The sequence below is a fragment of the Babylonia areolata genome, chromosome 34 (assembly GCF_041734735.1).
Source record: "Babylonia areolata isolate BAREFJ2019XMU chromosome 34, ASM4173473v1, whole genome shotgun sequence".
NCBI lineage: Eukaryota > Metazoa > Mollusca > Gastropoda > Neogastropoda > Buccinidae > Babylonia > Babylonia areolata.
The window spans coordinates 22,474,789-22,490,004 of record NC_134909.1 but is presented as its reverse complement, the minus strand read 5'-3'; the positions used below and the strand labels follow the sequence as shown (position 1 = coordinate 22,490,004).

Here is a 15,216-nt window from a genome sequence, read left to right as displayed (position 1 = left end):
TGGCGTGTTGATAAAGAGACGTGGTAAGGGGTAGTGGTTTGCTGTTGGTGTTGTGGTCGTTGTTGTTGTTGTTGTTGTTGTTGTCGTCATCGTTGTTGTTGTTGTGATCGTCGTTGTTTTTGTTGGTGGTGTTGTGATCGTCTTTGTTGTTGGTGTTGGTGTTGTGATCGTCGTCGTTGTTGTTGTTGGTGTTGTGATCGTCGTCGTTGTTGTTGTGATCGTCGTCGTTGTTGTTGTTGTTGGTGTTGTCGTCATCGTTGTTGTTGTTGGTGGTGTTGTGATCGTCGTTGTTGTTGTTGGTGGTGTTGTGGTCATCGTTGTTGTTGGTGGTGGTGTTGTCGTCATCGTTGTTGTTGTTGGTGGTTCGAGTACTGCTACAACAACAACAACATCAACAACAACAACTACTATTACTAGTACTACAATGTTACATGTGTGTGTGTGTGTGTGTGTGTGTGTGTGTGTGTGTGTGTGTGTGTGTGTGTGGTGTGTGTGTGTGTGTGTGTGTGTGTGTGTGTGTGTGTGTGTGTGACTGAAACCTGACTGAATGACACAGGAAACGAAAGCTGAGCGTCCTGTTGCAGCCATCAGTCGGCTCTACCCAGGTGGGCAGCCTGCTGTGCAAATGACTTGGTGTTTGTAAAGTGCTTAGGCATCAACATCATACAACAAGAACAGCAAAAACACTACCACCACCATCAGCAACAACAACACCAACTACTACTACTACTACTTCGTCTTCTCCTCCTCATCCTCAGCCTGCTCCTCCTTCTCCTTCTCTTCCTTCTGTTTCCAATCTGACGCTGCACACGCGCATAAAGAGCATTGTTTTCATCACCCCAGGAAGACAAGACCTACAGCCGGCAAACAGCGGAGCTGTCCAGATGGTGGATTTTGGCAACGTGTCAGTTCCGTGCGTACGTCCTGCTGAACTGAGGAGTGTGATTGTGGGCAACAGGAGTGATGGTTCCCACGACAGTCACTGCACAGACAACATCTACGACCTCATTAAAGACGGTGACCAAAATCCATCGTGTTTTATTGCTGTTGTTGTTATTGTATTTGTATTTCTTTTTATCACAACAGCTTTCTCTGTGTGAAATTCGGGCTGCTCTCCCCAGGGAGAGCGCGTCGCTACACTACAGCACCATCCATTTTTTTTGGTATTTTTTTCCTGCGTGCAGTTTTTATTTGTTTTTCCTGTCGAAGTGGATTTTTCTACAGAATTTTGCCAGGAACAACCCTTTTGTTGCCGTGGGTTCTTTTTTACGTGCGCTAAGTACATGCTGCACACGGGATCTCGGTTTATCGTTTCATCCGAATGACCAGCGTCCAGACCACCACTCAAGGTCTAGTGGAGGGGGAGAAAATATCGGCGGCTGAGCCGTGATTCGAACCAGCGTGCTCAGATTCTCTCGCTTCCTAGGAGGACGCGTTACCTCTAGGCCATCACTCCACTGTTGTTGTCGCCAGGGATGTCTACAAGTAGTCATATTCACCCTGTTCGTTCTGAAGTTTTGCTGGTTTACTTCTTCGTCTTCCTTCTTCGTTCGTGGGCTGCAACTCCCACGTTCACTCGTATGTACACGAGTGGGCTTTTACGTGTATGACCGTTTTTACCCCGCCATATAGGCACCCATACTCCGTTTTCGGGGGTGTGCATGCTGAGTATGTTCTTGTTTTCATAACCCACCGAACGCTGTCATGGATTGCAGGATCTTTAACGTGCGTATTTGATCTTCTGCTCACGTATTATGCACACGAAGGGGGTTTACTGAATTTGCAAAGCATATATGTGTGTGTGTGTGTGTGTGTGTGTGTGTGTGTGTGTGTGTGTGTGTGGTGTGTGTGTGTGTGTGTGTGTGTGTGTGTGTGTGTGTGTGTGTGTGCTATTGTAACTTTCGGTCACTTTTTTATATTGGTAGATTTCTTTGCGTTAAAATTTACAATCGCTCTTCTCATAATTGTTTTAACAACTTTGGGTCAGTTTTTGTTTTTGAATATAGATATTTGGTTGGTTTCTATCCATCCATGTTCAGAATCGTGAATTAAACATCATAAAATAAAGACTACGACCATCCCTGGTTCTCTACCCATTGAGTATTGAGTCAATCAGTCAGTCACAGTCATGTTCTCTTGTCTTCCTTCACTTGACAGGCACGACTGAGGACAGCCCCTGGCCCCCAGCAGAGCAGGGTTGGTCAGAGTCCTGGAACAGACACCACCGCCCCCGTCACCTTCCCGATCACCACCAGCCGTCCCTCCGCCCACCCCTGCCCCCACCCGCTGACAACAGACCCCCTCTCTGTCACATCACCAGTTCCGCCGCCTGCACCTCCACCTGCACCTCCACCTCCTCCACCACCACCACCCCACCTAAAGCCTGCCCCACACGCGTGGCACGTCATCCAGGTTCGTCATCCACACCTGAAGGTCTGCCTCCGCTCAGCTGCGTTCCAATCACGCAGGGAGCTTCACCTGCGGCGCCTGTGTCGTGGTGCACGTGCAGTCAGCGGTCCCTGGCTGACACCGCTCCTGTCAACAGACCACAGCCCTGCCTGCCTCTACCTACCTTCACCCGACTTTTTCTTGACCCTCGTAGGCTTCGTTCCCAGCCAGCAAAGGAGGATAAGTGTGATCGGCGTGGCGAAAGGAGCGGCTCTCCAGGACAATAAAAGGACTGTAGAGTGTTCTAACCTCATTCAGGTATCTATCATCTGATTTGACACTGAGGGCTTAAGATAAGATAAGATAAGATAAGATAAGAATAACTTTATTATCTCCAACTGGAGAAACTTGGTCAGGTGCATTATCACAACATAGACAAGTTAACAACATGGGGACCATAACTGTAACTGTGACAGATGTGGCAGTTGCTCTTGCTGATGCCCTGTCAGCGGGTGAAAAGGTCAGCCATTAACGGCTGCATTACGGAAATGTCATTGACATTTTTTGTGTGACTGCGTGAAGTGGGAGACGAGGCAAAATGTCACTTGTTTCACCACTGCCTCCGTTCCTCGTACAGCGACCACATGGGGCGGTGGCACAGCTTTTTTTTGACTGGGTTATCTACAGGGAAGACGATGGCATTCTGAAGACAACAGGTGTTGACCATGCCCTGTCTTCTGACCATCCCTGTGCGGTGTGCAGTCTGTACCTCCCCAAGTCTCCCAACCCACGAAGCTGCAGAGAAGTATGCAAGCTGGCTTCAGCAGATACCCAGGCTTTCAAAGCTGACCTCCAGACTGACCTGCCACCAAGGCCATCAGCAGAGGACTTCTCTCAGTGCCTGCGTGCTACCCTGGACAAGCACGCTCCGTCGACCCGTCGCATTGTCTCTCACCGGCTCCCTTCTGCATGGAGTGATGGCCTGGAGGTAACGCGTCCGCCTAGGAAGCGAGAGAATCTGAGCACGCTGGTTCGAATCACGGCTCAGCCGCCGATATTTTCTCCCCCTTCACTGGACCTTGAGTAGTGGTCTGGACGCTAGTCATTCGTATGATACGATAAACCGAGGTCCCGTGTGCAGCATGCTTTTAGCGCACGTAAAAGAACCCACGGCAACAAAAGGGTTTTTCCTGGCAAAATTCTGTAGAAAAATCCACTTCGATAGGAAAAACAAAACTACACGCTGGAAAAAAAAAATGGGTGGCGCTGTAGTGTAGTAACGCGCTCTCCATGGGGAGAGCAGCCCGAATTTCACAAAAAGAAATCTGATGTGATAAAAAGAAATACAAATACAAACAAATACAAATACAAAATGGTACAAGACTGTGGAACCCGAGCATTATGAGGCCAAGCAGGAAAGAAGGTGTGCTGAGAGGGCATGGCGAACATCTGGCCTTTCAGTCCACTGGCAGATTGTTCACGCTGCCAGAAACCGTGCCACTGACATCGCTGATTGCGCCAAGAGTGCACTTTACTCCGCAAAAAATCTGAAAAGCGCAACAGGCAAGCAGTTATTTAGCATCACAAGCACTCTTCTTGGTAAAGCAAGAACAACATGCCTTCCAACAGTCTATACCAGCCAGGAACTCCCTCAGAAATTTGCAGTCTTTTATTTATTTATTTATTTATTTATTTATTTATCTATTTGGAAAGAAGACAAGAATGACTGCAGGATTCTTCAAAGACAAAAAACTAAAGTTTATAAAAACCTTTTGGGTGGTAGTTGAATCCTCTTTGTTTTGACACGACGTTTCGGACCATAGGCCCGTTGTCAAGTGATGAGAAGAGGACAGTGTGAATAGGAAAGCCTATGTGAGGAAAGGGTGATGACATCTCACTACTTTCTGTTATTTATCTATTTTTTTTATTTTTTATTTTTTAAAGAAAAAGATAGGAATGATACGTTATAATCTTGACTCTTGTCCCCCTGGCATCACCAGTGGCTAATCGTGTGTACAGCAGTCCCTGACTCCTTCGGTGTGAACCTGTTAACGAACAAACTGTAAAGAAAATCTACTTAAATGCAGCGCAAAAGTCCTGTGAAATCGACCCCATCCCCTCAGCTGTTTTCCTTGATTGTGTTGATGTCCTGCTTCCGTACATCCCTCATGTTGTTAATGATTCACTTCTGTCTGCTTGCTTTCCGTCTGTTTTTAAACACCTGTTGTGCGTCCACTCATAAAGAAGCCTTCCTTAGATCAGAACAATCTGAACAACAGAGGCAAGGCCTTCAAGACTCACTTATGATACACTTTAAAAAAAATTCCAAGATTTTTATGTATTGAGTATAATTTCAAAATGTAATGTTTAAGATGAGAAAGATCAGTTTAAAGCGAATTAAGTCCCCTAGCATTAATTACAGAGTAATTTCCCTTTTTTACTATCTGCACCAAAACGTTTGCAAAATAAATAAAACTTCCATGCTTAGCAAAAGAAGTTCCTGTTTGAACAAGAAATGATAATAATGACTGCTCTTGTTGTTGGGTCAGAATATCAGATCAAAGTGCCAAGTTTAGAGAATACAAAAAATATAAATATAACAGTAAATGCAGTTTGCATATAATTAGGCTTCATTTTTTATTTTTTTTGTGCCCATCCCAGAGGTGCAATATTGTTTTAAACAAGATGACTGGAAAGAACTGATTTTTTCCTATTTTTATGCCTAATTTGGTGTCAACTGACAAAGTATTTGCAGAGAAAATGTCAATGTTAAAGTTTACCACGGACACACAGACATACACACACACACACACACACACACACACACACACACACACACACACACACACACACAGACAACTGAACACCGGGTTAAAACACAGACTCACTTTGTTTACACAAGTGAGTCAAAAATTGCACACCTGTCTCAGATTTGTCGTTCCTTTTCAAAATTTTAGAAAATGTCGTCCTTCTCCAGCTTCTTAAACATCTAGAGCAGAATGAACCTTTCGACCACTATCACTCTGCCTACAGACACCGTCATAGTACCGAAACAGCGTTGATGATTAATGTAAACGACATTCTCTGTGATTTTGACGAAGACAAAATTTCAGATTTCCCTGCTCGTTATGATCTTACTGCAGCATTTGATACTGTTTATCATACACTTCTCATTGAAAGACATTCTATGGGCATTCATCTTCTTGCTCTTTCCAGGTTTCAGTCCTAATTATTGAGTGGAATGCAGACTGTCTGAGTAAATGGTAAATATACCAATGAAACTCTCTTATCATATGGTGTCCCACAGGGATCAGTCCTTGGCCCTGTTCTGTTTTGTATGCTACCCCACTGTCTGATGCAACAGTCACTGTTAGCTTCGCTGACAAGCTTTCTACTCTGACGTTTTCTGCCCTGTCAAGCTCTGGTCCTCACTACCTCTCTGACCTCCTTGAAGTGTACATTCCAACTCGTCACCTTCGTTCTGCTTCTGATACCAAGCTATTAAAAATCCCTGTTGTAAAGAAGAAGCAACAGGGTCAGAAATCTTTCTTTTCAAGCCCCGTCATTGCGGGACTGCCAGAAATTTACGGCATTCTGTCTCGCTGAAATCTTTTAAGCCTGCTCTGAAAACACATTTTTTCCAGCAACAGTAATTTTTCAGTGCTGGTCTTGGTATGATCTGGTTTCAAATGCATGCTTTGCTGTGGTCGGCCGTTTGCCATGTGTGTGTGTGTGTGTGTGTGTGTGCGTGCGTGCCTGTGTGCGTGTTGCAGGGATGCGTTTTCTGGATGACGTCATGGGTGGGTGGGTGGTTTCCAATGTTCAGTTGCTGAGTGTATTCTGGCACTTGCTTGCTTGCGCACGTGCGTGTGTGTGGGGTGGTGGGTGGGTTGGGTGAAGGAAATGTGAAGCACTTTGATCAGTATTTCTGGAAAGATGCGGTATATAAATGTCTGTTATCAAGGTCATGAACAACAACAACATGAAACACACACACACACACACACACACACACATACATATATATATATATATATATATGTATGTGTGTGTGTGTGTGTGTGTGTGTGTGTGTGTGTATCGCGCGCCACTCTATGGTGCGCAACAGCATTATCCGTTATTTTATTGTTTCTTTTCCGTTTCAGTTTTGTTTTCATTTGAACACTGATTTGATGTGTGCTTGTGTTTAAACTACTCTTTTTTTTTCTCATCTTCATCGCGATCCGTTAGTATAAAATTGTACAGTTTTAACCATGCCTTAAGCTGTTTAAGGATCTCATTTCATCATTTTTTATACTGATTTAAAGACTTAGTGTTTGCTATTGTACACAAGTTGATGTTGGACGACCTCGCTCGTCTGGAACTTTCCCTGTCTTTCAAGAGAAGTCGTCCCTTGGCAGTTACTGTTCGATCAGCATACTGGAGGTCATCGTGTTCTTCATAGTTCATTCTCTTCTTCACGTTAGGCTCCATTGATTATGTATGTAACTTCGAAGTATGGTCCTTCCTATGTCCTGTCTATTTTACGTCATATAGTATTGTCGTCATTAACATTTGACGGGGTGACGTGTTTTTTTTGTTTTTTTTTTAATGTAGTGCAAAAAAAAGTTAGCAGAGGTCAACGCTCTTGACGGGTTTTCTGATATTCACCATTTGTATAAATCAGTACTTTTATTCGTATTTTTGTGTTGTTCGCTTAACCCCGGAGACCTTGGCAAAAAAAGGGAGGGGGAGGGAGGGGGAGGGAGGGGAAGGGGGGGGGGGACAAAGAAAAGAGGACGAAGAAAGAATTCAAAGTGATCAATTCCAGGAGGAAGAGAGAGTGGAGCAATCACTTTTCCATACCGAGTTGCGGTCAAACCAGTTCCTGAGTTACCGGTATCTTCAACGTCCGACGGGAGTCTACAAGAGCTTCAGTGGAGGAGGCCCAATTCCAACAGTGAGTGTTATCTTCTGTTTTCCTGACCTGGTCGTGAGTGTTGTTGGAAAGTTTGGACAATGCGTAGAGAAGGCCTCATCTTCGTGGAGGAGGACTGTGTGTGAATGTTAACTGTTCCGGACAAGGAACTTGGAACATTTCTTGAGTTTTGAAAGAGTTGTCGTCGTGCTTTTGTTTTTGATTTTTGGTGTGTTTTGTTGTTGTTGTTGCTGTTGTAGTTGTTCTTTAAACGCGGAGAACAGAAAGACTCCTGGGACTTAAGTCTTTTGATAATATGTATATGTTTTTTTTTTTTTTTAATTGTTTTTTACATCACTTTTCATCATTCACCATTCCCTTAGCCGACCTGGCAGAGAGGGCTCAGCTTTGTGCAGACACTGGTGACTACCGGGGCTAATACGAAGCCTTGAAGGCGGTGTACGGTCCCTCATACCAGGTCCAGAGTCCTTTGCGCAGCGCAGACGGCCAGGCGCTCTTCACAGACAAGATGTCGATCCTCAACAGGTGGTCGGAACACTTCCAGGCCCTCTTCAGCGCCAACCGCACGGTTCAAGACTCGGCAATTCTCCGCATCCCACAACAGCCAGTGAAATTACAACTGGACGAGCTACCAACCCTAGAAGAGACTGTCAAGGCCATTGAACAGCTGAAATGTGGCAAGGCAGCAGGGGTTGACGGAATTCCGCCGGAGGCGTGGAAGAATGGAGGCCCAGCACTACACTCCAAACTCCACAACCTCTTTGTCTGCTGCTGGGAGCAAGGCAAACTACCACAGGACCTCCGTGACGCAGTCATCATCACCCTGTATAAAAACAAGGGAGAAAAGTCGGACTGCTCCAACTACAGGGGGATAACTCTGCTCTCCATCGCAGGCAAAATCCTCGCCAGAGTCCTCCTAAATCGGCTGGTGCCTACCATCGCCGAAGAACATCTCCCAGAGAGTCAGTGTGGCTTTAGAGCCAACAGAGGCACCACGGACATGGTCTTCGTTCTCAGACAGCTACAAGAAAAATGTCGGGAACAGAACAAAGGACTGTATGCGACATTCGTCGATCTCACGAAAGCTTTCGATACCGTGAGCAGAAAAGGTCTGTGGGAGATCATGAAACGTCTAGGATGCCCCCCAAAATTCCTCAGCATGGTCATCCAACTACATGAGGAACAGCGTGGACAGGTCAGACACAGCAACGACCTTTTGGAGCCCTTCCCAATTGGAAATGGAGTGAAACAAGGTTGTGTCCTCGCGCCGACCCTCTTCACGATCTTCTTCAGCATGATGCTCCAACAGGCCACTGAAGATCTTGGCGACGACGACGGTATCTTCATCAGATACCGCACTGATGGCAGCCTATTCAACCTGAGGCGGCTACAGGCCCACACCAAGACACTGGAGCAACTCATCAGAGAGCTTCTGTTTGCCGACGATGCTGCCCTCGTCGCCCATACAGAAGCGGCCCTGCAGCGTATAACGTCCTGCTTCGCAGAGGCTGCGCAGCTCTTCGGCCTAGAAGTCAGTCTGAAAAAGACGGAAGTTCTCCACCAGCCTGCCCCACGGGAAGAATTCCACGCTCCTCACATCAACATCGGTGAGACAGAGCTGAAGTCGGTCCACCAGTTCAGCTACCTAGGCTGCACCATCTCGTCTGACGCCAAGATCGACAAGGAGATCGACAACAGACTTGCAAAGGCAAACAGCGCATTCGGCAGGCTGTACAAGAGAGTGTGGAACAACAAACACCTGAAGAAAGACACAAAGATCAGCGTGTACAGAGCTGTTGTACTGCCCACCCTGTTGTATGGCTCCGAAACCTGGGTCACCTACCGGCACCACATACGACTGCTTGATCGCTTTCACCAGCGCTGCCTTCGCACCATCCTCAGCATCCACTGGAGTGACTACATCACAAATGTCGAGGTCCTGGAGCAGGCAAAGACTATCAGCATCGAGGCAGTGCTGCTAAAGACCCAGCTACGTTGGGCAGGACACGTGTCCAGGATGGAGGACCACCGCCTGCCCAAGATCGCGCTGTATGGCGAACTGTCCACTGGCCACCGTGACAGAGGAGCACCCAAGAAGAGATACAAAGACTCCTTGAAGAAAGCTCTCGGTGCCTGTCACATTGACCATCGCCAGTGGTCCGCAGTAGCCGCTGATCGAGAGACCTGGCGACGCACCATCCACCAAGCTGTCTCCTCCTTCGAAAACAACCGCAGGGCCAGCCTTGAGGACAAACGCAGAAGGAGGAAGAACCACGACGCTGCAGCCGCGAACCCAGACCAGACTTTCCCTTGCAACCGCTGCGGCCGACTCTGCTTTTCCCGCATTGGCCTTGTCAGCCATGAGCGTGCCTGCATCAGACGTGGACAACGCCCTTCCTAGATCTTCGTCAGCGAAGCCAGGCCATGATGATGAGCCGACCCCCGGGATAAATACTGACATAGGTTGGGCTTGGGCAGCATTAAGGCATTCTTCCGGTTCGGGGGAGGCGTTCTTTCTGTCAAGATAGTTAGCCCCCCCTCTTGGACCCCATCATTCATCGTGTAAGATTGTGTTCATGCTTGTTTGGTGCACCAGTGTGAGTGTGTAAATAAATGTTCTGAACTGTAAATTCTTTGCCTGTGTTTCTCTTGCAAGACGCTGTTGAGTGTGTTACAACTCTTTCGGACAAATCCAGCTGTGCACAGCACATCACAGTACAGTACAGCACCGCACAGTATAGCACAACACAGCACAGTACAGCACAACACAGCACAGCACAACACAGAACAACACAGCACAGCACAGCACAGCACAATATCTAGTATCACTTGTCGAAAGACGTTGAATTGAAGACTACTGCAGTACACCACACCACAGCACAGCACAGCACAGCACAACACAGAACAGCACAGCACAGCACAGCACAGCACAGCACAATACAGTAGATCAGAGAACAGCACAGCACAGCACAGCACAGCACAGCACAGCACAAGACAGCACAGCACGATACAGTAGATCAGAGCACAGCACAGCACAGTAGATCAGAGAACAGCACAACAGAGCACAACACAACATAGTACAGTACAGTAGATCACAGCACAGCACAGCACAGTACAACAGAACACATTACATATCAGAACAACACTGCAAAAAATAACCCCCCCCCCCCCTCTCTCTCTCTCCCTCTCTTCTCTCTCCACCTCCTTTACTTCGTCCTTCTCATTATCTCTTCCTTTCCTCTCCTCACATTACCCCCACCCCACCCCCACCCCCCCCACACACACACTGCCCCTCCCCGCCCCCCTCCCTACCCCCCGCCCCCCTCCCATCCCTGTCAATATTCCCCATGTGTCTGTTTCCCATCAAGTATCTCTCACTGAGAAGTGTCAAAATATAGCCTCCTGTCTCTTGCAACAACACACGCATTCTCCACACTGGTAGAAACCAGACATGACTGACGTTCATGAAAGCGTCTGTGTGCGTGGTCGGTGTGTCTGTGTGTGTGTTCGGAGTGTTGGTGAGTGTGTGTCGGGGAGGGGAGCTGCAGCAGAGTCATTCTGGGAGAGGCGGCACTGGCGGTTGGCTCTGCGTTGGGTTTCCCTGTCACTTGCTGACCTCTGACCCTCAGGTGGAGGGGGGGGGGGGCAGGGGGGGGGGGGACTCTCACGATCGCCCGCTTCGTGTTTCGCAGAAGAGTGTGTGTTAGTGTGTGTGTGTGTGTGTTAGTGTGTGTGTGTGTGTGTGTGTGTGTGTGTGTGTGTGTGTGTGTCTTATTGTGTGTGTGTGTGTGTGTGTGTGTGTGTGTGTGTGTGTGTGTGTGTAGCCGTGTTATGAACCAGGTGGTTTATCATAAAAGGGAAACGGTACAAAAGAACTAACTGAATAATCTACTGAAGGATAGCAAAGAATCCCCGCGCACAGGCCAGGAACATATAGATGCCAGTCACAAAAGGGTTTTTCTAGTGTTTTACTTACATTAGTTATGTAGAAGTTGAAGAGAAGTGTGAAGAAATAAAACAGTGCAAGCGATATGGCGATGACACCAGCCGTTGTGAGAACACACACACAACACACACTGCTTGCGACACAGCAAGAGAGAGAGAGAGAGAGCGGCTCTGGTCAGATGACTGGCCACGTGAAAAGTGACCAGATGATCACCCACTCCGTCAGTTTATGCAAGTTAAGCGGACTGCAAAGACAATGTCGTGTCCTGCGAAGCAGATCGGCTAAAATCAGGCTAAATCGTTCACATGTTTCAGTTAACACGATTACTGTACGGAGACCGGAATCAGTGTGTCAGTTGTACCGAAACAACACGCAGGATTTGCTTCAAAATTACGTTTGAATTGTGACGCTTGTGGTGACGAAAAATACGAAATGTCGTCATCTCGTAAAGAAGACAGCGACAAAAAATAACGTGTTGTTCGAGATCAACTAAAAAATGACAGTGTTCAGCCATGAACAGGGAGGAAGCCATTCAGTGCTAAAAAAACAATTGATGCTGCTGCTGGAGTACCAGCTATGCATCTCAAGACATACCAGTCCCATGACAAGAGAGTCACAGGTTAGATTTTCTCTTCATTGTTTTCTTCAATTTAACGTATGTTCACCATAAGTGTTATTAAACGGAAAGGAGAAAAGTGATGGATAAAGGAAAGGGAATGCATGTGAATATTAGTGTAAGAAAGTGTTCGTGTTATGTATTAGAGGAAAAGTACATGTTAAGAAATTACAGTTTAAAGAGATTGTGGTGTGTTATGAATGAGGTGTCATCGGAAGGAGAAGATGTGTATGTATCTATCAAGTATTAACTTACAACAATGTAAATATAAATAGCGACATTAATTAGAATACATCAAAGGAAGATACCAACTGGACTGGAATTTAAAATTTCCGAAAACATTCTGAGCAATGAATAATCATTCAAAATCTTTTCAGTGGCTGATGGAATGTTGGTAAACAAGTCATCAACTACATCTTTTGGAATTAACTGTTATGCTAGGACAGTGATTGAGTAGATGGTTTACAGTTATTTGCTTACCGCACATACATTTTATATTTTTAGTAAATTTTATACGAAAGGCATTCAGACGAACTCCATACATTAGACTTGTAATTGTCTTGAATGTGCTGTTGGTGTCAAATTTAGAAAATGTTTGGGATTAGCTGCATTCTTTGTGTTTACACAGTACTGGTAATATTGATTGTTTGAATCTATAAGCAATTTCTTAAATCCATTTCTAGATATATTTTCTGTACTACTAAAGCATTCATGTAGATCTAACTCGATGTCAAGTTGTATCGTTGTTGCTCCTTCGATATTACGTGCAGCTCTTCTGGCTGCTTGGTCTACCCATCCATTAGAAGATATTCCACAGTGCGAAGGTACCCAACAGAAAGTTATATTTATGCTCTGTCAATAATATCTCTTCATTGTGTGTGTGTGTGTGTGTGTGTGTGTGTGTGTGTGTGAACACGCACATGAACAGTAAACCTGTATGTACTGAGTGTAATTTTTGTGTGTTGTGCATATTGTGTGTGCGTTGTGCATATTTTGTGTGTGTGTGTGTGTGTGTGTGTGTGTGAACAAGCACATGAACATGTAAACCTGTATGTGTTGAGTGTGTTGTGTGTGTATTGTGTGTGTGTGTGTGTGTGTGTGTGTGTGTGTGTACATATATATATATATATATAAATATATATATATATATAACATGTAAACCTGTATGTGTTGAGTATGTTGTGTGTTTAGTGTGTGTGTGTGTGTGTGTGTGTATCGCGTGTGTGTGTGTGAGCAAGCACATGAACATGTTAACGTGTATGTGTTGAGTGTGCGTTGTGTATATTATTTTTGTTTGTATGGGTTTTTTGTTGGTTTTCTGTGTGTGTGTGTGTGTGTGTGTGTGTGTGTGTGTGTGTGTGTGTGTGTACACACGCGTATATATATATATATATATATATATATATATATATATGTGTGTGTGTGTGTGTGTGTGTGTGTGTGTATAGTATGTGTGTGTGTGTGTGAACAAGTACATGAAAATGTAAACCTGTATGTGATGAGTGTGTTGTGTGTGTATTGCTTGTGTTGTGTATATGTATTGCATGTGGTTGTATGTGTGTGAACAAGCACATATTTGTGTATTTATGTAAATTTGTTTACAGAAGCTGAAGGCAGTGCTGGGTTAGACTTACTTCAATGCTGTGCCAAGGCGATCCGTGAAGCGTGTGCAGAAACTGACCCAGAGTTGAAAGCGGCGCTGGAGAGAGAAGTCCCCTGTCATTGACACCAGTGTCTCCTATGATGGCACCTGGCAGAAAAAAGGTTTCACCTCTTTCTTTGGTGTGGGGATATGCATTTATGTACTGACAGGTCTCGTCGTAGACTTTGAGGTACTGTCAAAGTACTGTCATGCATGCAAGCTGACTGAGGCAGAAGACCTACCAAAGAGAGAGCTGGCTGTTTGGAGAGAACAACATGTACCAGACTGCTGCAAAACTCATGACCAGTCCAGCAAGTCAATGGAACTAAGAGCAGCCCAGATATTGTGTGGGAGAAATGTAGAAAAGTTGGGCTTTCGATATATTGAAATGCTTAGCGACGGTGATTCCGCAGTATACAAGGGGGGGTGTGACCTTGATCCATACCACCCGCAGACAGTCAGCAAGCTTGAATGCATCAATCAAGCACATAAACGTATGGGTACTGCCTTGAGGAAGTTAGCCAAAGACGGGCGTCTTGGAGGTCGTGGTGTGGGACGTCTGACTGAAAAAGAAATGTGACAGCTTACAAAATTTCTATCGCAGTGCCATCCTGGAAGTCCTGGATAATGAGGACAATAATAAGGAATGCCATATGGGTAGGGCTGTACCACTCCATGTCCACTGATGATTAACCTCATCACAGACAATGTCCCAAAGGTCCAGAAAGCCACTGCTTCTACCAGAAGGCACTTGCACGGGGGGAAGAACCACCTAGTCACAAGGATCATCCGCCTTCACCTATGTCAGCGTAGAAGTTGCGCACAAGATGATACCTGTGTACAGGTGCATGTCTGACCAAGCCCTTTTGAAACGGATGATGCATGGGGGCACTCAAAACAACAGTGAGTGTCTCAGTGCCATGATCTGGAACTGGTGCTCCAAAACAGCATTCATGGGATATCGGCGGGTTAAAGGAGAGGTTTCCAGAGCAGTCTCCATTTTCAATGAGGGTGCCAATGCCCTTATTGATGTCATGAACAGGCTACACACTGATGAGTGTCATGTGACACTCAAGCTGCTGGCAGACACTGATGAAAAAAGAATGTCAAAAGGTGATGCTGCTGCTTCTTCAGATGCCTGACAGCAACGCCGACAGTTTGCGCTTCAACGCAGAATCAACGCCAGGGAAGAAGATGCCAGATATGGTGAAGTTTATGGTGCTGGTCTACATTGATATTCATTTGATAGTTCTAAACTTCAAATGGTTTGCTGAAATTATGTGCATAAGCTGATAATGTGGTGTGAAGGAACTGGCTCTATAAACAGTACAGTGTCTCCTTACAGTACTATAAATTGTTCTGCGGGCCTGCACAACACTCACCTGCCAGAGAAATAAACTCTGATATAATATATATTTCAACTTCTTCAGTTGTGAATACCCTTTCTGGATACTATCCCTTCATATCATCAGGCTGTGAAGACCCTGGAGGTGTTTGTCATGCCAGTATCAAGTGAGTGTTTTTCATTTCTTTTGTTTGCCGTTTTCTCAGTTTTGTGTTTTTACAACATTTTGTCTGTGTTTACCTTGGACGGGCTCAATGAGGAGTAAACCTACAACCATAAGACTTTGCATGATTGTTTTATAACATGTTATTGAAGTTTTGTCATGAGTATGTTTGAAAATATTCTCTGGGTTTTAATTTAT

At 45.5% G+C, this 15,216-nt stretch overlaps 1 protein-coding gene and 1 pseudogene across 1 annotated transcript in view; both read left to right on the top strand.

Annotated features, from left to right (window-relative positions):
* Positions 1-2,680, top strand: part of LOC143277501 (uncharacterized) — a 12,540-nt gene extending 9,860 nt beyond the window's left edge. Inside the window, exons 4-6 of the mRNA XM_076582353.1 lie at positions 1-23; positions 844-1,017; positions 2,158-2,680. The exon at positions 1-23 is cut by the window's left edge and continues 385 nt beyond it. Of these exons, the coding sequence (XP_076438468.1) occupies positions 1-23; positions 844-1,017; positions 2,158-2,675 (715 nt within the window). The 3' untranslated portion in view covers positions 2,676-2,680. The remainder of the gene's footprint in view (positions 24-843; positions 1,018-2,157) is intronic.
* Positions 2,681-2,864: 184 nt separating this feature from the next.
* LOC143277590 (uncharacterized) lies at positions 2,865-14,652 on the top strand (annotated as a pseudogene).
* The last annotated feature ends 564 nt before the right edge of the window (positions 14,653-15,216 follow it).